The sequence below is a fragment of the Budorcas taxicolor genome, chromosome X (assembly GCF_023091745.1).
Source record: "Budorcas taxicolor isolate Tak-1 chromosome X, Takin1.1, whole genome shotgun sequence".
Classification (NCBI taxonomy): Eukaryota; Metazoa; Chordata; class Mammalia; order Artiodactyla; family Bovidae; genus Budorcas; species Budorcas taxicolor.
Genome location: NC_068935.1, coordinates 11,611,821 through 11,637,604, shown reverse-complemented (window position 1 = coordinate 11,637,604; position 25,784 = coordinate 11,611,821). Strand labels below are relative to the sequence as shown.

Sequence of the window (25,784 nt, the reverse complement as noted above, 5' to 3'; positions counted from 1 at the left end):
TCCATTTCTTTTTATAAAGCCCTTGTTATTTCTGTTAGGAGGGCTTGAAGGCTGAAAAGGGGGAAAGGGGAACTGGATAGCTCAGGGGCCTAACTAATGTCATCTGATCTCACTTACCCTGAAGCTTTTTTGAATTTGGCTCCTCTTCACACAGTCTCAAAATATGCACTGACCCTTCAACAGTCATTGACAAGTGGGTTCTGGAGTCAGACGGCCTGGATTGGAAGCCAGATTCCTCCAATTACTAGCTGTGAGGCTTTAGGATAGTTACTCCATCTCTCTGTGCCTCAACTTCCCTGCCTATAAGACAGAGATCATTTAAAAGCTGAAAGAATTTTTGACAAAATTAAATGAGATAACATACACAAAACCAGAACACTTATTCCAGAACATTCCAGAACACTTATTTCAGTATATAACATATACTCAATAAATATTAGCTATTAAAAACAACCACCAAAAGTCACAAAAGGCACGGGGCTTTAAGATAACAAAGTGGATTGGAGGAGAAAAGGATGGAATACATACAGGAAATAATGTATTGGCAGAGAAATGATTTCTGGGTAGAAGACAGTCTGACAAGTTTCTAGACTCTGGATTGACTGGGCTTATTTTTATGCAGTTTGAGGTCAGGAAAGAAAGAGAGAAAAAACCACTTTGGAAGGGGGAAGGGGAAGTGATGGTTGTGGGGTGAGGGGAAAAGAAACCCTGAAGGTGGAAAACAAGTGCCCTACTTCAGGATTTGTCTCAGCCTCATGCTCAGGGGCCATCTATTTGCCTTCTGGTCAGCTAGCCAGGCTGACCTTACCCAAGCTGGCCACAAAAATTCCCATAATGCCAGCTTACAAGGCAAAGTTTCCAAGGTCTTCCATGACTCCTTTTTCCTTGAAAATAATAATAACTTTAAAAAATGTGTAGATTCTCTGTCAAGTTCTGGTCAAACACCTAGCTTCCCCTCCCCCCACCACGGGGGTCCCACCAGGCGATGTGGCTAATCCCTATGGAGTCATGAAGCCGCTAGCCTCCCACGGAGCCCTGCAACTGGAGCCCAATGATCTAGCCTGGATTCTTTTGCCTGGTCTGGACTTGTCCCCATAGACAGGCTAAAACAGTCTCTGCCATCGGGGGCTACAGGGCATTTCCCTATACCCTACAGTCAGCAAAACACGTTGTTTAAAAAAAAAAAAGTCTCAACACTTCTTCCCTTTAGCAAAGATTCTCTTTAGATATCCTTTAAATGTTATATTTCTTGACTCTGTTTCTTGATTTCTAAAAACGTTATGTATTAAAAAGTGTAACTTTCTATTAACTAGCTCACTTACCCAGCTCTAGTTATGAAATGTTATTTTCAGATTAATATTCAGAGAGATCTAGAAGAGTTTTACCGATCATACAGGAATTCTTACACTGTGTTAAAAAGAGCAAGAGTTTGTGCGGTGGAGTTGTCAAGATTTGAATTTTTGGAAAATATAATTTGCTTGGTTTACGTCATATTTGAATTAACACGAAAATTCGATCCAGAACAACCGAATCTCTTTTGGGGGGAAGGCAGTAGTTGGTTTTCCCCGCACCCGTTCACAGAGAATTTTCTTTATTTAGCGAGACCGGGTTCCTCAGATAGACTGGAGATTACAGAACTCACTGAGGCTCGGAGGTTAAGGAATGTAAAGGGGTCAAACTCGGAAATTGAAACAGACACGAAATAAACAAAATCCACCAATATATAAAGAAAATAATAACAAAAGTGAAAGGCGTGGGTCAGAAATAGTGAGCTCCAGGTCTATGGGAAAAAATATTCCTTAAATCCTTCTAGAGGGGGTAGAATTTTTTTTTTCTTTCTTTCTTTCTTTCTTTCTTTCTTTTTTTGCTTAAAAAAGAAAGAAACCGGAAACAAACCCCCTACATCACGTTCGGAGCGAGGGTGCTCAACGTGGTCGATGAGCTAGGGGAAGTAAGCAGCTTTGGGACGTTTTCTAAAGTGTTCCTCGCCGTGCAAGAGCTTAGAATGCAGTTAGTTTTAGACACCGGCTCCCTTTTCCCATAAACTCTCAAGAGGTGTCTTACTTCTCCAAGTTAAAGCGCCTTTGTCAGATTCTTTTAAACCGTGTATTGGACCTCCTGCGCCTTCTGGGGAAACGGAGGCGAACAGTCTGAGCGCCCGGAAATGTTTTGCAAGGAAGGAGCGAATGAATGAAACCCGGCCAGAGAGCTGAAGACAGGGAAGGACGAAGGAACTTTCTCTGAGCTTTGCGAACGCGGCGAACTGCAAACTTAAGACCCGGGTTAACCAAAGCTTCAGAGACTCAGACTCTTTTAACTCCCAGCACCTGTGAACAGGTGCGGTTCCGCCTGAGCAGCCCGGGCCTGGTACCAACTAGCCCAGGACTAGGAGAGATGTAATCCACCTCGAGGGGACTTCGCAGCGGTCCAGTCCACGCTGCGCTGCCTTCGGCTACTGGCCTCGAAGGCCAAGCTGCGGGAGCCCTGCGGCGCACTTGATGTTCTCTACCGGCCCCGCCCGCACCGGGGACTCGCCTAGGTCGGATCCTTAACCCAGTGGTAAGTTATTTCCTTATCTCGCTTGATGGGTCCTTGCAACGAATGGAGCAATAGAATCAGAGCAGAAAGAGAAGGCAGACAACTAGAAAAGTCTCAAGTGTTTCGTGGAGAGTTGAGGGCGCGGGCTGTTTGGACTGTGGTAGGGCTGTGGGGCCCAGACTGGGAGCGGCGCGGAGCGGGACCAGTTTTCCGGGGCTGGCAGCTGCCTCGAAAAAGTTTCCTGTGGAACACCCGCCGGCGGGGGCGGCGGGTGCCGCGGCGGACTTAGGAGGGGGCGGGAGGGGGCTGCAGGGCAGGGGACGGGCGCCGGGGCCGGCTAGCAAACCGTTATAGTCCTTCAGCACCTCCCTCGGTCCCTGGCCCCCTCGCCCGCCTCCCCGGCGCTCGGTTGCCCACCTGGCGACGTGACGCTGCACCAATCCCGTTCGAGCTGCTCCCCGGCCCCCCTCCCCTTGCACCGCCCCCCTCCCCACCCTGAAAGAGGCGCACCCTGCCCCGGCAGACGCTGCGCTCTCGCCCGCGGAGCACCCTTCTCGCTCCGTGGTCTCCGGGACGGTCGCTCGGACTCTTCTCTCGCCTTAGCCAGACTCGCTTTCCCGCCTCTCAAACTCCAGCTTCCCTCCACTCCTCGCTCGTTTCCCTCCACTTTCCCCTCCTCTTTCTCCCACGCCGCCAACCCGGATTCCCCGTTCCTTTCCCCGGCCCTCTCCCTTCCCCTCTCTTCGTTGGACTTCTGTACGCTTCCACCTCGGACTCCCGCGAGGGTGCCTGACCTAGTCGCCCGCTCTGGTTCCCCTTCGAAGCCATGGCGGGACCTGGCGGTTGGAGGGACAAGGAAGTCACGGATCTAGGCCACTTGCCGGTGAGTAGAGGACGCCCGTCGACCCCCTCACCCCCAAGGGGTGTCTTCTCCGAGTTCTGAGCATCCAGGGAGGGGACCGATGTCCCGGAGCCTGGCTTGGCCAGAACTTCCAGGAGACCGCGAGTGCGGGAGGGAATCCCCAAGAATGGGCTTTGGGGAGGGCGCCCCTCTGGGCACCCGAGTCGCTCCAAACTCACGGAAAGGCGAAGGGCCAAGTTTAGAGGGGGGTGGTGGAGAGAGGTGGCAGTGGAATGGTGCGAGCCACAAACAGCGGGCCCTTTTCCCAATGTGGCCTCTTCGGTCTAGTGGCGCTCGGGTTCTTGTCCTAGCGGGGGCCCAAGAGAGCGACGACGCGTGGCTTCCTGAGAGCACTCCTATGTCACCTCGCTGCCCCGTCGTTTGCTGCTGCTTTTGCCAGAAGGGATGCCCACTCTCGGCTTGACCTTTCCTTCTAGGTGACAGCCGGCCAGAAAATCAAACCGTTGCCATCTCGCTTTCTAATAGCACTTTCCCAAACCTTATTCTTCCAGGGCACTAATTACGTTTTAGTATTGCGGGAGCTAAAGAACTCGACGGCTTGGGGAAGAAGTGAATTTTTCACACCCCAATTTGTGTTTAAATGGTATCGCGCTCAGTTGCTAATCACTTGCTAACTTTTTCTCGTGGTTTTCGTTTGTGGATTCCTCTTTTCCCAAACTGCCCAGGTTTCCTCCGAAGTTGTAATTGATTGGTGAGCTATTATCACTGTCGTTATTAGTAGGCTTGATTTTTTTTTAGCAGCGCCGTTTATTTCATTGGCATCTGGTTTCTGGCAGATGTTGGATCCCACCCAAATCCGTTTTTCAAGTTCCTTTTTAGACTGGCATTTCACTTGCACCCTCTTGAATGTAAAGGGTCCCTGGACTCTCTGAAAGGCAATAAGCATGCACCCATGTTGGAAAGATGGCCAAGCAACTGTATATTTCAGGGCAATGGCCTGCTTGCTTTGGTAAAAGCTAAATATTAACCTTGAGGTTATAGAACTATTCAAAGTATCAGTGCCTTAATTGTATACATATTTACATTTAAACATTGTCTTAATAATTGTATACATATTTACATTTAAATATTGTCTTATTGATGATGGCAGACTCCCCTTTCCCTCAAACACTGGGCATTCTCCAAGCTTCACCTTTACAATTTGACCCTAAAATAATGTGGAGGAGGAGATGATGCACATGGGTAACATTTTAGCAAATTGTTCTCAGCCTTTTTAAAAGGGAGCCTCAATATAAACATGTGAAATTACAGATGCATTGTGGTTATTGATGCAGCTTCATAAAATAAACTCACAGAATTTTTAAAAGTATTCTCCCACTTGGTGTATACATGAGATTTCTGGAATATGGAGGCCTCAATTGGTGGTTTCCTTTCTGAACAGCACTTTCATATTCTGACTAGATTTGCTCCCAAGTGTAAAACCAACAAATAAAATGTTACCCTCCTCCAACACCATCTGTGTATTGTGGAGGAAAGCAAAAGGAAAAAAAAAAAGCAAACTAGGGTAAATAAGGAAACCACACACAGATAGGCAAGCTGAAATAAACTCTTTTGAAAACTGACTAAAGGTAGGAATGGGAAAGACTTCCTGGAAATGGCAGGGCAAGGAATCCCAAAAGCAAGGAGGAAACGGAGAAGGGGTTTGATTGCCACAAAAAATGGGGGGAAATGGCTCAGACTAACTGACCCACTCATGGCCTGGGAAATAAGAACTTGGTGAGGGCCAAGATGATAAAGGGAAAGGCTGCAGTTTAGGGAAATATTCGTTTTCTGGGTGTTGGTGGAGGGGAGAAAGATGAGGGTAGTTTTTAATGCAGGTGCAGGAAGAAGATACAAAACCTCAGGGCACTGATGTTTGGCTCATTTTACAGACTTTATGAAAATCTCATTAAGTCCTCAGCTTCTAACAGTTTCTAAATTTCTATTATATAGGAGCCATTTTATATCATGGAGATCTTCACCATGTGAGCAAATTATGCCTAAGTCTCCCTTTGAATATCCATCCAGGTCTAAAGCCTAAGAAATCAAGTGGAAGAAGATCACCCCCTTTAGAATTTCTTTTTTTTTTTTACATAAAATTTTTAGAGATGTGAGAAGTTCACTGTTGCTTTGGTCACTGAGGTATAGATTAGTGATTTCTTTGCATTTGACTTATGTCCTAAAGTTGGTGAAGAAATAAGAGTAAATAAAGAGGTCAAGAGATATCTAAGTTACCTGTTTGGAGGTTTGCATTTTGGTGCAAAATAGACATGATAAAGCAAGCAAAGAAACCTGTGTACACTGAGATCCCTTGTGATAATTATCCTCAATAGGATGTATATGAGATTTAAAAAGTTGGCATTTGTCAACACTAAGTATACTAACATGGCAAAAGCCAGATAATGAGAGGGGATTCAGACGTTAGAGTTTCATACTGAGCAAAACAGAATCATGCAGAGTATATAGAATATTTAAATACAGGTGTAGTTTAAAATTGATATATTATGTCCGTTTCAGGGCTGGCCAGCTCAATGACCACAAGACAAGGACCTTTGAGAGAAGTCAGGCTGGCTGTGAACATTGTGATTTAAAGAAAGCGGTAGAAGTTTATTTGACACTTTTGATAGTAGATATTTTTTAAAAGCTAAAATAGTAAGCAACAATCAAAGCTGTGTAAACAGGGGGAGAGGAGGGGAACTGTACATTTTTTGCATAATTCCCTAAAGGCAAAGACATAAAATGAGAGAGTGAACATAATAATCAGAGAACAAGAGGTAGGTAAACTACATTTTCCATGTTCGCTAACTATTGAATAAATATTTCCTACAGGTGAAAAACAGAAAATACAGACATTTGTGGTTTGTGCTTCCTTTTTTGAAAAAAGAATTGCAAAAGCCTTATGTTTTATATATATAAAACATTATATGTAGGTGTGTGTTTGTATATATATATATATATATATATATATATATATATATATATATTGTAACCTGTGTGTGTTTCACATTGCCTGCCAACAGCAATACCTGGGGATATATATCTATATGTATACAGATATATATGTTTTTTCCCTAGTATACATATGCCACTCCATCCTTGGAACTGGAAACTATTTCTTCATCTCCAAATCTGGCATGTCTTTCGCTATGATAGTCCCTTTGCCTTCTGTGCCCAATATGGTAATGACATTCCTCACGACTGTGGCCTTGGTATTTGACACTGCCATGTGTAGTCCTAATCTATATTGGGGTCAGGATTAGACAGGCCTGGAGGACAGTAGTGGCAGAGGTGATCTGAAATAGTACATGATCCAAAAAACCATATTTGAATTATATTAGGTTTATATTTAAATATAAACTTCCGGCTCTCCCAGTCTTCCACCACCCTGGGTGGAAGACCAAGCCTACCTTTCACGCTCAGTCATGAGAACCTTTCACTTTCTCAAATCCCTTAGCCTCCGATTTGGAATCAGTCTTACCTTCTAGTCCACAAGGATTGAAGTATTCAGCATATCCTCCATTAGGTATTCTAGAGCGTCACCTCAACACAGCGTTGTACTTCAGCCAGTTTCCTCAGTCCCCTGCCCCAGTATCTAGAGCAGCAGGTTTTATGTTAGTGCACCAGAACAGTTCTCAAGAATGAGCTTGGAGCCCATCCGTAGAAACGCTGTTTTCATATTTCCATGGTTGGGAATCTGTATTTTAAACAAGAATCCCCAGATGAGTCTCATGTTGGGAGAGTCTGTGCCGTCCACAGTTTGAGAAACACTGGTCTAGAGGAAGAGATTGTCCTTTTTAAATTTCCACGTGAATTGTGAAGCCCACTTGTCCAAATATCTCTGAAACTTACTGACACTTATTTTGTTATATCTGCCATTTTCAGTTTCTCTATCCAGCAACTATTTTCTTAAAGTCACTATTTCTAATATTTGAAACAAAAGAGCAATAGCCTATGGTATTCCTTCTAGGTACTTGCAATCTCTTTTCTTTCTTTAGCTAACTACTAGAACATGTTCTGTGTTTTTCTTTTGCTGCCCTAAATCTGAAATGTATTGCTACCTGTGTTGACCATTTATCATTTCCCCTTTGTTCTTAATTTCTGCTGTGTTTGATTCTGTAGATCTGTCTCTGCGTCTCTCCCATGACCGGCAAACACTGCCTTCTAGTGGTTCTTTTTCTCCCTGTTACCCTTAACCCCAGCCCTTACGAAAAGGACCCATCAACGTGATCACTTTCTTACCTCTTTTTGAATTCAGAAGACAGAAATATCTCCCTAAAATTCTAGATTTCAGGGGGCAAACAGACTAGGACTTTTAAATTGCAGGAGTTTTCTAGACACGTTGAAACATATAACAAAGTATAGAGTATTTGCCCCACATTTTACGATTCAAAATGTTTTAAAAATTAGACTTTCAGTACTACCTTTTGAGGAAAACTTTCACAAATTAAGGTTTCTTGTTAACTGTTTTTTTTAACCAAATGGAACACCGAAGTATATACTGAACCACCGAATATTCTCTAAATTAATATAACAGTCATAAATATAAAGATCTTTCCTCTTCTGGTTTTCTTATCTGTAAATAGCAGGGCAGAGGAGAGGACCAAGTAATCATAAAGACCCTGCTAGTGAGAATCTTTCAATTTCACAGTCACCAAAAAAAAAAGAGTTGACTTCTCAGTACTTCCTCCCTTGGGAGCCTAGAATAAACTTTCTCTGACTATAATTCAGTGGAAAATTTGATATAAGAAATTGTGTAATGTTATCCTAGTCATTAGCATAGACCCCTCCTCTTTTTGCCCAGTTTGACAGTCATTTAGTTTTGAAAGATTAATGTGGAGACAGAAACAAAAAATCTTGTATAAAACTAATGAAAAAAATACTCTTAGAATAAATGAATACTAGATTTAGCTTCCATTAAGAACAGAAGAAAACGTTTTTAAAACCTTCTTTAAGTATGAGCATGAGGAGAATGAATTTAAGATGTTTCAGTCATTTGTGATCAGGAAGAAATTTCTGAACAATATGAATATAGATAAAATGAGGCCTCCAAGAATTGCACAGGCATTTTATTCTCCCATTTGTTTCCTTAGTGTCTGTTTTGAGTAAATAGATACTTGTGTTCAAGTATGAGTACAGTACTTACATTATTGAGGGCTAGAAAAGGAATTAAAGAAATTAAAGACTGTGTTCAAAGATTTGGAAATAAACATGTTCAGATAATGCAGTAATTCTCTAATATATGGTATCTTTTCTTTTTTTTAAGCTAAAATGCGGCCTCAACTATACAAAGAATGGTTTACCAATAAGAACCAGCTAACATAGTTGATTCTTTTGATCAATGACTAGAGACTATTTCTCCAGAATTAATAATGTCTCATATAAACTCCGCAAAGGTCTCCTTTAAACAAATATGTTAAATTGATAAGATCTTCAAGCCGAACCTTAGGAAATTCTTTGTTGGCTTTTTCCCATAATTTTTCAATGAATTATAACAACAATATGATTATTATCAAAACCCACTATACCTCTCTTTTTACTTTTACTATATTCTCAAAATTATAATTTAAAAATCTTTGTATTTCTGGGGGTGTTTCCCAGAACTGTTTTCCTACAATGATATTGTGCATATTGTGGCACTGATTTTAATGAGAATTTTAAGAAAGTAGCCTGCTAGCAATTGTCATATCAGTGCATTGAAAGCACCTGGATTTTCGAATGTCAGAATCTGATTTTTTTCCCAAAGAATTTTAGAGCTAGGAAGTCACCTAACATGGCACCTTTATTTTATATATGTGAAAACTGAATCCCAGAGAGAGTAAGTAACTTACACAAAGTCATATAGTTAATTAAAGGCAGAACCGGGGCTAAATTTTCAATCTCCTGACTCCGTCCGGGTGAATATTTGTTGATTAAAGTAATCCCAGAGCTATGCCATTTTCCTATGACAGTTTTGCTAGATTACACAAATATCATACCAGTTTAAAGGAGTCCATAATTTCAGTCATATACATTACATTTGCTCAATAGTTTTTCTGTTTATCTCATATTTGTCACAGTGATAAAAATATTTTCAAACAAGGTTACATGAAGTTTGTGTATATAAAATGTGCTTTCTATAAAGCTTGTGAATTTCCAAGAATTTGCCAATGCTCCAGTTACTTTGCATGTAAACTGGCATCTGCTCATATCTCATACGTATTTTGCCAAAATAGCATAATAAGCTGCTAGGATAAAAGTTTAAGTAGTGAGAAAATTCGAGAAACCATGTTTTGTGGTGAAGAGGAAATTAATATCAATATTTTAAGGTAAGAAAATAATGTTTAAGGATGAATGCGGAAACCTCAGGAATCTGTTGATAAACATGTTGTATTTTGTCTTTTATGATGTCACATTTAAGGTTAAGACACAGACTGTATCAACAGTGAATTTGTGCCATGAAAACATATTCAGCTGATGTAAAGATTAACTTAAAAACAAACAAAAGCAACTCTTTTTTTAAATGATACTCTTTTATTGCCATGATCTTGTTTTGTTATTCATATTTAGAAGCAATGTTCTTCTTAAGAAGTGTGTGTTTGTGTGTGTGTGTGTGTGTGTGTGTGTGTGTGTTAGTTGCCTAGTCATGTCTGTCTCTTTGCAACCCCATGGACTGTAGCCTGCCAGGCTCCTATGTCCACAGGCAAAAATACTGGAGTGGTTTGCCATTTCCTTCTCCAAGGGATCTTCGCGACCCAGAGGTCCAACCCAGGTCTCCCGCATTGCAGGTAGATTCTTTACTGACTGAGTCACCAGGGAAATTGCTATTATATAAATAAACAATTTAGACTTTATAGCCAATATCTACTCATCATTATATATCTACTCAATATTACCATTACTGTATGGTAAACTTTCTGCCTTTCTGGTTAGCACTCAACTGATGGATATGAAAAGAGTTTTTCATTGCAAGTAAATGAATTTCTTTCTACTTCTAATAGTATTTCTAATTAAATTATGAATATGCCTCACCTAGACATGATTGTTCCAATTTCACAGTTTTATGATAATCAATTATACAACTATTTAATGTTCACACAATTGCTTTTTTTTTTTTAAAAAATAGTACACTCAGTCCAGGGAGATTGTGATAACTGTATTCTTTTGGTAAATAACACTTAGGTTCTTCCCATAGAAATTCTAAGGGAACAAGGCAGACTGAAAATAGCATTCTATACAGCTCAATGCTTAGCTGTTTTTCCAAGAAAATTCAGAAGTTTTATTGTACGTTTTTGCAGGATCCAACTGGAATATTCTCACTGGATAAAACCATTGGCCTTGGTACTTATGGCAGAATCTATTTGGTAAGTGGACTTACATTATGTTTTCATTCTGCATTTTCTAGTGACAACAGTGATTGCAAGTCAAAACCCTACACTGCAAATCAAATAATGCCAAAGCATATTTCACTTTGAGAGAACAATCAAGTTAACATAGCTCAGTGACAATTGTGAGAATTATTATGAAAGAAATGGATTAGAAAGCTATAGTGAACCAACCAACAAAACCTAAGATCTAAACATTATTAGCAGAAAGTTAATAAAATTGCCAAAGGAAAAGGGAACTAACTCAAATAATATGTACTCAAATAAAAATATCACTTGTTTTATATTGTATATCCATACTATTCTGGTTACTCACATTCAAGTTTTAAGCTGAATGTTGCAAAAGTTTCCATAGCATTCTATATCATCCTGTATACATGAATGTGCATATGTATTTGATAGTTTACCAAACAATCTAACAAGAAAATCTATGCATTTGTTCAATGATTTTTATATACCACAAAGTATATGACAGACACTGTGATAGACTTTGGAAATAAACTGGTGAACAAAGCAGATAGTTCCTGCTCTTCTAGAGTTTATGGACTAGAAATGTATAAGTGACTAAATGCGTGTATGTGTGTGTCTGGGAGGGTTGGAGGAGGCAAATTTATAAAAGTACACACATAAATAATTATATAATTGCAATTGTAATATATATCTGTAAGAAAATTCCTAATGATATAAAAGTAAAGAACAAGGGGGCTTATTTTAGATTGAAGGGTCAGCCTCCCTGGGGAAATCACTGGTAAACTGACAGCAGGCGAACAAATGTGAGATAACCAAGCAAAGGTATGATTGTAGAGGATGATGCTGATCCATTCGAGGAAGAGCAGGAGCAGTGTAAAGGGTTCTATTGGAGATAACGGTGCTTTAGTGGCCCTATCATTTATCAGGTGCCCTTCCCCGACTCTCTAATATGGTGAATAGACATTTTCTCAATCCTGTATAATGATATGTACAAACGCAGGATTCCTCTTCCCTAGGCATATCCCTCAAATACCAAATCACTATCCCTGGACTGATCCTTACTGTCAGCTGACCACAGGTCCTCTCCATATGGGTTGTGTAGAAGTATCTTGAAATGGGTCCAGTGGAAGGGGCTTCCTTCTAATCCAGACAAAGGTGCCCTCTGCTTGCCAAGCCTTGTACCCTTAGGGCTGCATCTGCCCAGGAGTTTCATTTTAAAATTCATCTACCCAGGTAGGGTGGGGAGACCTTTAAAATTTGTACAAAGGTACCTATAGCACAGACACTGAGTAGTAGAAACAGAATTGTGGAGGAGTCCTAAAAGTAGAAAGAAACTTGGTGAGTATAAGGAACAGAGAAGGTCAATATTCATGGTAAGTTTTCTTAAGTCATTTTGACCTAACCTATTAGCAGAAACAATAAGCTTTAGACAGTGATGTGATACAGATGCAAATGTATTGTTTATGTTATCCCAGTTGCATCCAGACTGAACGATTGGTTAACAATTGTGTGATCGAAGCAAATTTTGCCACCTTGTGCATAGATTCCTATACCTTATGCATACAAGTTTCTCTTCTCTATGGCACATTTGTCATATCCATGGCTCTACACATGTTTTAATTCTTCAGGGATGTGTATTTAAATGTGTGTGTATTTGGGTACTTTCTTTCATTTGAAGGTATATAGCTCTCTTCACCATCAGATATTAGGAATACAACCCTCAGCTTTATAAGGCAAAAAACAAAGGTAAGGCTAGATAACACAAAAAGATGGTTTTTCATCAGCAGTCATCAGAATTGCGATGCCATAAGAAGAAGAAAAGTCAAGGGGGTAAAAGGTGAGTGTGCATAATAATTCTTTCTTTTAAACCAGGGCTTATTGAGGTATTGTTTACACTTGGAAAAATTCATCCTTGTAAGTGTACAATTTCATGAGTTTGGACAAATATGTCCAATCATGTAACTACTACCATAATCAAGATTTTTCAGTATCCATCTTAAATTACACAGTATACCTTCAAGTAATATTCTACCACTTCACTGTGTGGTATCCCAGCTTGTATACTATGCTTATGGTTGTTATACATTTTGGTCTTATATATGATATAAACCCATACTACTACTACTCTGTTCCCTCTACTCAATACTACTACTTTTAATTCAGTCAGTTGTCTTTTAGAGCAATTTAAAAGGAAGAAATATTTATACTCATTTGAGCTATTTCTGGTATCATCATTTATTTGGTTAAATCCAAGTTTCTGTGTATGATATCCTTAAGCCTGAAGAACTTCCTCTAACATTTCTTATAGTGCAGGGCTTCTGGTAATTAAGTCTCTGCCTTTGTGTGAAAAGTCTCTCCATTTTCAAAAGATATTTACATTGGATGTAGAATTTGGGGTTGACAGTTACTGTTTTTCCTTTCAGCACTGTAGTAATAATACTCTATTGTCTTCTGGTTTGCATGGTCTGAAGTCTGCTGTCATTCTTATCTGTGTTCCTTTGTGTTTTTCTTCTGGCTGCCTTTAAAATTTTTCTTCTTTGTTTTTCAGCGTTCTAAATATGCAATGTATAGGGGTTTGTTTTTATTTTTGTTTTGTGTACACATGCACGTGCCTCCGTGTGTGTGTATTTTGTGGGGGTATTTGCCACCTCAGGGGACTCTGAGTGTCTGGGATATGAGCTTTAGTTTCTCCTTGTGCTCTGTGCTTCAAAGATACTCACTCAGTGCTCTCGTGCCTCCCCCAGAGGTATGTATATTGCTTATCCCTTCTTACTAGGGTCAGGAATATCCCCTGGAGAAGGGAATGACAACCCACTCCAATATTCTTGCCTGGAAAATTCTATGGATTTGCAAGCTACTGTCCATGGGGTCACAAAATCTCAGACATGACTGAGCGACTAAGCACCTAGTAGGGCAAGGAAGAGTTCTCTGTTTTCCTGATTCAACCCCTGTCCTAGGCAGATCCTGTGCCTCTAGGTCATGAGAGTGGGACCTTCTTACTTAACCTGCCCTTCTATTACTAGTAAGACACCTCTAAATGGCTTGGATCCAGGAATGATTCCTGTGCTTCCCCCAGAAGTAGGGGACTGAATATGTTTTTACATTTCCCCCAGCTATATCAGGTCCTCATCTGTACCCTGGAAGGAACAGCATTTGGTGCCCTTCCCCTAAAGCTTAGGGCTTTTACTCAATGGGCAAGGGGGAGAGAAATTGGATATGGTTTCACATTTTTCCTACTGCAAGGGCTTCTCTCTACCAGGTCAGGACCATAAATATGTGGAGAAAAGCTTGTGACTGTGTTTTAAGAGTACTGCACTCTAGTGCTAGCCCATACTTGGCATTTAGCAGTTCATTAAAAATCTTTTGGAAAAATTTTTATTTTGTATTGGAGCACAGTTGATCAACATTGTTGTGTTTCAGATATACAACAAAATGATTCAGTTATACGTGTATCTATTCTTTTTCAAATTATTTCCCATTTCGGTTGTTACATAATACTGAGCATAGTTCCCTGTGCTATACGGTAGGTCCTTGTTGTTTATCCATTGTAAATATAGCAGTGTGTACATGTCAGTCTCAAATTCCCAATCTATCTCCTCCACCCTTTGTTGACCATTTATCATTTCCCCTTTGTAAATTATCTTAACTTAGTTAATATCTTATTGCTCTGAAAAGCAATGTTTATGAAGCTATCTAGCAGCACAGAACTATGTTTATGGTATTACATATTACATATTATTTTTATATTCTGATTACAGTTATGTTAAAAATTTGCACATTAAAAATAGTGAATTAAATGTTATTAATAGAGTACTGAGATAGTGGATGTACTTTTCTATATTTTAAATTGTATGTTTCTAATGATTGTAATGTTATTTGTTCTTTACCTAAATAATATATATGTGCATATATATATGTGTGTGTATATATATGTGAATATATATATATGTATATAAAATGATGTATAAATACCTTGTACAACAAAATGGAAGCATGATAACATTCAAAATTAATGTCAGAGTGACTCATAGAGTCCTTTGCTTTTTCAGCTCTGCCAACCACATCCCCTGCTGGTGTTTGTTTTGGTTAAAGTCTCTCCAATGTCTTCCAGCTTGTTTCCAAGGCCTTGTTCTCTGGCAGGTTTCCAGCTGTCTGCTGAGGTCTGTGCATGTTGAAATGAAGGCTGAGTTGCACACTCCACATTGTAACCCTTTTCCTTTCCTTCTTTTCTTCTAATTAAATACCTGTCTTTCTACCCTCTCCTGCCTCCTGCCAGTATAAACCTCACTTAAAATCGTGGGTTTTACTTTTCTCTCTTTTTAGGAGAAAGTGCAGTTCTTTTTTTTTACTCCGCTAGAGTTATAAAATGCAGTTTCCTTTTCACCTTTAGATTCTGATCTCATAGCTGAAGAATTGTCATTCAAATTGGAAGAATCCTTAGAATTTGCCCATGTGAGACCATATTAACAAAAAGAAATTATTTTGAAACTTTTTTTAATGGTACTATTAAAACTAGACAGTTTCCCAAAGATCAATATACCCAGAGAGACTGTAGTTATTCTATGGAATACGGAATATTAAAACAGAGACCAAGACCTTTTAGGATAGCTCAGTGGGTGGCAACCTGACCCTCCCGTTAACTGACACAATACTTGTAGACTGACTTTTCTGGGCCTATTTCCTCAAGTATAAAAGAAATCTATTTGACTAGATAATCTCCAGTGTTTTTTTTTGGGGGGGGGGGGCTCTTCAACAACACACCTAGCACAGTGCCTGGAACTCAATAAAATGGAAACTTATTCTTAGTGTTATGAACATAGTAAAAACGATCCTATAGTTCTTTCACCACCTTGCAAAATAGAAGCTGATTATTGGCTGTTAGGTGGAGAAGTTACTCATTGCACCAAATACAATGTGTTCCTATTCTTTCCTCCACTTTACTACCTGATACCAAGACCTAATATTTAGCTCAGTAACTACTATGATATCCAATGCAAAGGTAAAACTGTGTTCAGTCAGTTCAGTCGCTCAGTCGTGTTTGACTCTTTGTGACCCCATGGACTGCAGCACGCCAGGCCTCCCTGTCCATCACCAACTCCCAGAGCTTACTCAAACTCATATCCATCGAGTTGGTGATGCCATCCAACCATCTCATCCTCTGTCGTCCCTTCCTCCTCCCGCCTTCAACTTTCCCAGCATCAGGGTCTTTTCCAGTGAGTCAGTTATTTGCATCAGATGGCCAGAGTATTGGAGTTTCAGCTTCAGCGTCAGTCCTTCCAGTGAATATTCAGGACTGATTTCCTTTAGGATTGACTGGTTGGATGTCCTTGCAGTCCAGGGGACTCTCAAGAGTCTTCTCCAACACCACAGTTCAAAAGCATCGATTCTTCAGTGCTCAGCTTTCGTTATAGTCCAACTCTCACATCCATACATGACTACTGGAAAAACCATAGCTTTGACTAGATGGACCCTTGTCAGCAAAGTAATGTCTCTGCTTTTAAATATGCTGTCTAGGTTGGTCATAACTTTTCTTCTAAGGAGCAAGCATCTTTTAATTTCATGGCTGTAGTCACCATCTGTAATGATTTTGAAGCACCCCCCAAATAAAGTCTGTCACTGTTTCCATTGTTTCCCCATCTATTTGCCATGAAGTGATGGGAATGTTTCTTGAATGTTGAGTTTTAAGCCAGCTTTTTCACTCTCTTCTTTCACTTTCATCAAGAGGCTTTTTAGTTCTGTGTTACTGTTACCTAACAGCATTTTGTTACACAGAATACTATTGAGGTAAGACAATGAACTGAATCACCAGAGTGAACCAGTTTGCCTTGATCTTCATGAAGTCTTGACTATACTTCTAACCGTAATCATCTGTTCCCACGTTGCCATTTGCAGGTGATGAGGGCAGGAAAAGGAGTGGGAAAAGGTTCAAGGTGGTTATTTCAGGCAAGGGAATAATTCACCTGAGATAGGGTGAAACTTTACGATTGGTCCTAGAGCTTAATTTTCACTTGTCCCTGATGCCTAGTTGGAACTCAGTTACTATTGGTGGAAGGAATAGATGGTGTCAAATATCTTATTATTGTAAAACTTAAAAACATAATGGGCATAAGTAAGCATCCATCCTTGAGAGATCTTACAGCAGTCACCTGTCCCTTGGTACTCAATGGATTAAGTCAGATATAGAAGGTGTGGGTGGCACTACAATGATGAGTAAGTTCCCAAATTGCTTGCTCTCTGGAAGTGCGCTGTTGAATATGGCAATTCCTTTTTGTTTTTCTTTTATTTTTTTAGTTCTTTATTTTTTATTTTTTTACTTTACAATATTGTATTGGTTTTGCCATACATCAACATGAATCCGCCACAGGTATACACGTGTTCCCAATCCTGAACCCTGCTCTCACCCCCCTCCCCATACCATCCCTCTGGGTCATCCCAGTGCATCAGCCCCAAGCATCTTGTATCCTGCATCAAACCTAGACTGGTGATTCATTTCTTATATGATATTATGCATGTTTCAATGCCATTCTCCCAAATCATCCCACCCTCTCCCTCTCCCACAGAGTCCAAAAGACTGTTCTATACATCTGTGTCTCTTTTGCTGTCTTGCATACAGGGTTATTGTTACTATCTTTCTAAATTTGTGTTAGTATACTGTATTGATGTTTTTCTTTCTGGCTTACTTCACTCTGTATAATCAGCTCCAGTTTCGTCCACCTCATTAGAACTGATTCAAATGTATTCTTTTTAATGGCTGAGTAATACTCCATTGTGTATATGTACCACAGCTTTCTTATCCATTCATCTGCTGATGGACATCTAGGTGGCTTCCATGTCCTGGCTAGTATAAACAGTGCTGCGATGAACATTGGGGTACACGTGTCTCTTTCAATTCTGGTTTCCTCAGTGTGTATGCCCAGCAGTGGGATTGCTGGGTCATAAGGCAGTTCTATTTCCAGTTTTTTAAGGAATCTCCACACTGTTTTCCATAGTGGCTGTACTAGTTGGCAATTTCTTTTTAAAACACTGTCCAAGGCATCCCTGTTAAATTTGATTTTTTTAAAATCACTGCTTGACACAATGCTTTTACTCGGAAATCTCACCAGACGGGTAATATTTAGGTTTACTAGTTACATTTTCTGGATTTGAAGTTGGGACAGAGAGTGGGAACAGAAAGGCAGGAAAGAAATGTCCTCAAAGTGGATGACATACAATTTATCATATTTTAAATTAAGTTTCAGAAACATGGTGCTGACATTTGGGTTGCCTAGCCACTAGACCTATTGGATAGGGGTTTGAGTATTTTTCCTTTTAGGCTGAAATTATACTGTTTATTTGCCTACCAAATGTCTAGCACTGTGAATGCTTTCTTTTTAGGTAGGAAAGTTTTCTCACATCCTTGCCATTTTGCAAATATAGCTCAATTAAGTCAGCCAACAAATATTGCTTGAGCAGCCATAAAGTGCATAACACTGTGCATTTCATTATACATTGCAAGACTCACAAGCAGAGACTGAAGCTGCAGCTGAGTTGAGGCCACAGGCTTACTAGACTGTTGTGCCTTCCTGGTGCAGTATCTTAAGTCCAGAGCCTTCTCTGTGTTCCTCCTCGTTCCTATGACATCACCCCCTGGTGATTATATGCCTCAAAAGTAGGGATTGGTCTTTAAGTAACCCTCAGGCTTCTCTCGCATAGGAAACATAAATTTATCCATTAAATAAATAATTGTTTTGAATGTTTAATTTTCCATAATACAATTAAAAATATTTATCGAACGTTCACTGTGTCCCAAGCACTGTGTTAGGTACTAGGTGCTGGTTAGAATTATCAGAAGACATTTGGTGGGGAGGGATGGTCATTTTTATTGATTTAGTTTTAGTGGACCTAAAGAAGGAGGTTATTTTCCCTATGATTGTAGCTCTATATTAAGGAGGGAGTCATGAAATACAGTAAGGAAAGGGAATGCAAGGGTGAAAGTGGGCAAAAGGAGGAAGAAAATCGGGATCTCCTTTTTTTTTTTTCCTGGATGTGGAAAGTCTAATGAACCATCTAACTCAGACTCCGGGACTAAGTTTTTCCTCAGTAAGAGAACTGAGGTTGAATATTTGCAATAAGGGTGAATGAACCAGCATACACTAAATAAATTGAGACTCAGGGGACCAAATTAGTGGAAAGTGCTGAGGCCTAAAGGCCTTGGAGAACACGGAGTATTTCTGTGTTGGCCATGACATCTCTCCAACTGTGGTATGTAACTCAGTCTCTGAGTTTTAGGCTTGTCTTTTTTCCTTTTGTGTTATACCTAAGTTTACTTCTGCCTCCTGATAAAATTTGAGGGAGGAAAAAGCAATAGCGTGAAAGGTGATAATAAAAGTCATATGTAGAATTTGAGCCCTAAAGAGACCACAATTAAACATTTTCACAACTACTCTTATCTATTCAATGAGTTCATAGATATGTATGGAGAGAAAATGAAATTCTATGTTTGGTATGTTGGGGTAATGCCAAAAAGCATCGTCTCATGTCTTCATATACTTAATTCAGTTGTTTTTCTAAACGAGTTCTACAAGCAGAGAAGACAAATTTAAGTGAATGGAGACAAATATATATTTTTAAACAAAAGCTGAGACTAATAAACTATAGCATAGTGATTTTGTTCAATCAGATAAAAACATCCCAATTATAAAATGTAAATAAAATATCAATCTCTGTGTGCCAGGGGAAAATAGTACAGTTACTTAGAAACTGATGTACAAAATTTCATAACTGGTAGGAGTACTGCTAAAAACATTAATGTACTCTTTGTCGAATATATTGAAAATCAAGTTTATTTTCCATATGTATGCATATATATTTATATATACTACAAATATACATATATTTATAGGACTATACATTTAAACATATACATTTGTATATACATACATATATAAAATGCACATATATGAATATACATAGCATATGTTTATATATAATTATACGATATAGGGACTTCCCTTGTGGCTCAACTGGTAGAGAATCCACTTGCAATGTGGGAGACCTTAGTTCAGTCCCTGGGTTGGGAAGATCCCTTGGAGAAGGGAAAGGCTACCCACTTCAGTATTCTGGCCTAGAGAATTCCATGAACTGTATAGTCCATGGGATTGCAGAGTTGGACATGACTGAGTGACTTTCACACACACACATACTATATAGAATATTTTATATGTATATATGTGACACAGTGGTCAGATTCTCAGTAAATTCAGTGAAGGTGATTGAAGTATCAACAGTTCTTTCTTTTGTCGTTGATCCTCTAACAGTTGGCCACTAGAAACTAATTAACCGGGTCATCACCACACTTCATGAAACAGATACTTTGGAAGATAGCATTTAGGCAGTTCTAACTCTTGAAAATAACAGTGAACCCTAACTTGGTTTTAGGGCTTTTCAACATTCATGCCATATTTGTGTATCTGTAGTTAAGGTGGTTTTGTGGGTGATGCAAAAGTAGCATTTAGAAATTAATGTGCCACTATAGCTCTCTGGAGGTGACAAAGCAAAAGTTATTTAGCGACTCAGTTGTTTCTGACACTTTAGCGACCTTCTGGGGTCTACTGTAGACCACCAGGGTCCTCTGTGCATGGGATTTCCCAGGCAAAAATACTGGAATGAGTTGCTATTTCCTTCTCCAGGTGATCTTCCTGACCCGGGGATTGAACCCACATTGCTTGCATTGCAGAAGGATGCTGAGCCACCAGCAAAGCCCTCAAACTCAAAGTGGCAGTTCTTAAACTTTTACATTCCTGGGGCTACATTAAAGGCAGTCTCTTATAAAGAGGCCTGTGAGTAAAATAATACTAAAATATCAAAGAATATCAGAATATTAAGTAGTTATTTAACCTGTACTCTTATTTTCTCTGCTCAGCTACACTCAGGAATTTGTATTCCTCCTCTACCAGAGCATGGAGAAAGAGAGGAACAATGAGGCATAAATTGTGTCTTTTCAACTGGAGAAATAATAACATGGAGGTGGTTTATGTGTAATTCATGCTGAAAAAATAATAAAGCTCCTTTTAGGTATGTCATTTGTAGACAGAGTTGTATTATCACTAGGAAAAGGAGTTTGGATTATTCAGGTTCCCCTAAGGGAAAAGAAGATTGATTATATTCTAAGCACTGCCACTAACGTTTTATATAAATCATTAACTCTGAAGAGAAACAAAACAAAAATACCACCTCAATCAAAAAGGACACATCTGAGAGTCCTCATAGAAGGACAGCTTTTCCTAACCCTGAAAAAAAAATATAATAAAATAATTTGGTACACAAATTGAGTGAGTAAAAAAGATGGAGAATAAAATGTTAGTCAATTTAGAGATAGTGAGCTTGGTGTCCTAAAAATTGGTACCATTAAAGAAAAAAGGTTACATTCACTGTGTTACACTGTGCCTAGTGCTTAATTTACAGTGTATTATTTATATCTCATAAGAGTGTTTTGAAGTAGGTACAATTGTTATCTTTAACCTTCCCCATCTCATAAAGAAGAAATTAAGGGTCCAAAATTTGAGTTACTGAACAAAGCTAGTAAGTTGCAAAGCCAGGAGTCAACCCAAAATTTGCCTGGCCACTAAGTCTGTGTTCTTTACTATATTCTGTTCACCTCAACAGGTGCAAGCCAGAGTAAAAAGCAGTAAAGTAGATCGGCTGATTGAAAAAAATATTTGCCCAAATATAAAAGTTTACAGGAAATTGGTGAGCTGAGGTCAGTAATGAAGGTTATTTGTGATATGTGCCTCCAGCATAGCTGTTTGCATCATGATGGGCACTAAGGCATACTTTAGTCTGAGTGACTTAGGAGAATTCCAGAAGTAGACTGGGACAAGCAGATGGGCTTTATAGGACACTTGAAGCTCATGACTAAATCCCTACTCAAACCCTTAGAAGCCCTAGGAAGGCAAATAAGTGCTTGCTAATGCTTTACTCTAGTCCAGTGAGCAAGGCCAGAGGTATTTTGCTTCCATTACTGCTCCTACTGGGCGCCTCAGGGAAGAGGGAGGCAGCAAATGATCATTTAAAATTAGTGTCTCCCAAAGATGAAACAGAACCTCAGGATCTCCTCTGTGGATGATTGGTTTCTGATTGGTGGGAATTTTTAAAATAAAATAAATAGATCAATAAAAATTTGTGTATTTTCTAATAGATTAATTTCTAGGAATATTGATGAAATTATATATATGTGTGTGTGTATATATATATATATGCTTCCCTGGTGGCTTAGCGATAAAGAATCCATCCTCCTGCAATGCAGGAGCTGCAGGAACTAGGAGGGCATGGTAACCCACTCCAGTATTCTTGCCTGGAGAAACCCATGGACAGAGGAGCTTGGCAGGCTATAGTCCATAGGGTTGCAAGGTCAGACACAACTGAAGCGACTTAGCATATATATATGTATAATTTGTTTCCTGCTCAAGAACACAACTTCTCCCAATCTGGCCGGGAATAAATTTCATGTAGTGGCTAAGTGGCTATAGCTTAGAAGGTTAGAGGCTGGCAAAGGAAGACAGTTGAACAGGTAGATGGAGTCAGATTTGGCATTGAGATGAGGTAAATACTAAGTGTACTGCTTAAGTAAAATTCTTATAATACCACTTCAGATGGAGATGCGGGTTTCAATAGAACTTACAACTTGAGGCTTTCCTGGTGGTTCATTTCTACAAGAATTGTGTAGGCAGCGAATTCCTCCTTGTTCCTCCAAGTTCCACCTTGTCACAAAATAATGTGTTGCAATGACAGTGGAAAACCAGCTACGAAAGCTTGGAGTGTATGCCTAGGAATTCATTAGTCTTTAAAACTAGTTCACAGATTTCTTCAGGGGCAGAGACCAGGACATTTTCATTTTGGCTATACTTCCAGAGCACCTCGTAAAGTGCCTTGCAGATATTAGGCACAAAGAGCATCATGGATATATGCCAAGCAAAAAATTCAGTGTAAATGTCTTAGTATGTTTTCTATTGCCTACATTCATTTTCTCCTTTTTTAATCACTGTTGTCATTCTACAAGCAGGTCTATGAGACAATTAGGTGTGTCCAGAAAATCTTTTTGAATCACCTTTATAATCTCTTTGAGATTAGCAGAATACCTTCTATATGTGGGTACTTGCCACGATTTTTTGTGGGACTAAAAAGATGTGTACAAAAGTGACCCGTTCCCAAATAACACGTTTTATTGGGGGCTCTCTGCAGATGTGCCTTGATGGAAAGGATTGTCTAATGATACCCTGTTAAGCCAGTGCTGGAGACAGGTTGGCCTTTAAAAATTATGCCACCTAAGTAACTTTCTACTCTGACTATATTAAAAAAAAAGGTGACACTGTGTAGAGATAAATATTTCCAAAGGATGGAAATATTAACCTTACTTATTTTTTATTACTCTAGGCTGAATGAGTCATTTAGGAAGCCTGAAAGAGTATTTTTTTCTTGGGGTACTGTAGTTTGCTGTAGTGTTTTTGGCACAGCCAAGTGTAAGGATGGTTTCAAGAGAGCCTCATACCTTCAGGAAGATGTCTAGAACATGTGCAAATATTTCCTGACTTGGAAGACTGGCAGCCATTAGAAAGAAAAACACATAAATAAGAGCTTACAAATGTCTTTGCTTCTCTCAGCCTTCTACCCATGCTTGCCAGTTGCTGTAATGGGGTTTTAAACTACCTTAAATTTTAGTGAGTTTCAAAAAATTAAATGCCCCCAAAATATTAAACTCTAAAAATTTTAGTAATGTGGATTTTGCAGGCCCTACACTGATGTATGGGTGTTCCTGGTGGCTCAGTGGTAAAGAATCTGCCTTCCAATGCAGGAGACGCGAGTTCAGTCCCTGGATGGGGAAGATCTCCTGGAGTAGGAAATACAACCCACTCCAGTATTCATGCCTGGGAAATCCCATGAACAGAGAAGCTTGGTGCGCTACAGTCCATAGGCTCACAGAGTCAGACACGACTGAGTGAGCATACACACGCACACTGATATATGTGTATATGTACATATACACACACACACCTTTGTTGTTGGGTTATATTTCTAGTCCCTAGTCCCATGCCTTGGGAAACTCCCATAAGTCAGGGACACCATACATACATGCTGGATTTATTCCTTTTTAACTTGAGCAACATACGGTACCGAATAAGAGGTAGTTGTATCCTCCCCTCAGTTGTACTCAGGGCAGAACTAACAAATGGGAATAGAAAGGTGCAGAGTAGTTTCAAAGAAGTGAGAAGCAGAGTGGTGATACTTTTAGGGAGCAGAGTCTATGTCTACCCCAGCCAGCACAATGTGAAAATTGGTTTGACTGATTTCTTCACCACCACCACCATTCCCCTCCAAAAATACACCGACAGAATTAGTTGACTGATTATTTAACAGAAATTACCCAAATGTTGTTGGCATCTAGTATGCATAACCTTACTAAAATTGAAAATAGATGTTTTACATTGTGTCCAAAATGTTTTTTAGAAGGGACTTCTCAGACAGATCTTGATGCTTGGACATCAAGGGACATAGATTGAAGAAGCATAACTTACTGTCAACCTACCTCCCTGAGGTCCTTCAGATAAGATGTTCCCATATGAGACCAGAACTTTCCAAATTAACCTCTCCCCATTTCCTTTACCTTCTTGGATCTGGCAGTTGCATGAAAGGTGAGTTGGGCTGGGAAAGGGTTTACATAAATAAATTAGAATATGACCAATTAATTTATAAAGGGTAATTCATTTAAAGAAATAAATATCAAAGTAACCATTTATATGATTCCATTGAAATTGAATTGTAAAGCCTTCCTCACTCTCTACAAATCAAGAGAGTTTGTATTTTTTTAAAAAAGGCAAATGATCCACCTTTCAACAATATTGGTAAATATAGTAATGTGTTCTCAACTCCTTTATACTTATTTCTTCTATATTTTCTGGTTTTCTTTATTCAAATGTTATATTCCAGTGCCCTTATGATCAGATAGGGGACTGGGGGAAATGGAGAGTAAAAATTAACATATACACACTACTATATATAAAATATATAAAATCAGCTAAAATATATAATCAACAGGGACCTGCTGTATAGCACAGGGAACTCTACTCAATACTCTGTAATAACCTACATGGGAAAAGAATCTGAAAAAGAATAGAAATATGTAAATGTATGACTAAATCACTTTGTTGAATGTCTGAAATAACATAGTAAATCAACTATACTCCAATATAAAATTTTTAAAAGTTATTAAAAATAGAAGGGTAAGACAGAACTTAGAATAAGGGCTGCCAGATTTTATGAATAAAAATATAGGATGCCCAGTTAAATTTGAATTTTGATGAAGAACAATTTTTTTTTAGTGTCAATGTATCCAAAAAGTATATACTTATGCTAAAAATATTTGTTTATTTGAAGGTCAGGTTTTACTGGGCCTAACCTATAGTTTATCTGCTAACCCTATCTAGAACAGCTTTTTCCTGGGTCACAGATTTACCACCCACCAACCCTGTGTTAAGAAATAAGCGAGAGATTGTCTTGCCCACCTGCTGTAGTATGGCAGGGAATGCCAGTTCAGCCTACCTAAGAAGCTGCCAAAGGGTGGATAGGAGTGGTCTTCTGGTCCCCAAACAGCTGCTACTCCTCCCTGCTTCTTCTAGCAAATGTTGTTTGGTGCTGCCTTCAAGCACCATAGCAAAGCTGCTTTGCTGGTTGCTGTAGGGGCCACAGAGTGCAGGTGTGTAATTTTCTCTTTACTGAGGGTCTGAGTAGAGGAAAGAAGAGATTTCTCTTTGACGTGCCAAGGAGAACATTTTGCCTGCTCAGTCCCCTGAGCTGGAAAAGAGAATCAATCTAACCTTTTTTTCTTACTCTAAAGGTGGAAGGGCACCAGGCTGGTAGCTTGCCAAGCACCTAGTGTTATTGCAGCCAGTATCGGTCAATGTTTGTTTTGTTTTTAGGTGAACAATCTTATGTTATTCTGTTTCACAGGCAGGGTATCACTGGCTCCAATTCAGAGTAGT

The 25,784-nt window shown here is 39.3% G+C and overlaps 1 protein-coding gene across 1 annotated transcript in view; it reads left to right on the top strand.

Moving 5' to 3' along the window:
• Window positions 1-3,364: 3,364 nt before the first annotated feature.
• Window positions 3,365-25,784, top strand: part of NRK (Nik related kinase) — a 122,339-nt gene continuing 99,919 nt past the window's right edge. The window contains exons 1-2 of the mRNA XM_052663616.1: window positions 3,365-3,421; window positions 10,714-10,779. Of these exons, the coding sequence (XP_052519576.1) occupies window positions 3,365-3,421; window positions 10,714-10,779 (123 nt within the window). The remainder of the gene's footprint in view (window positions 3,422-10,713; window positions 10,780-25,784) is intronic.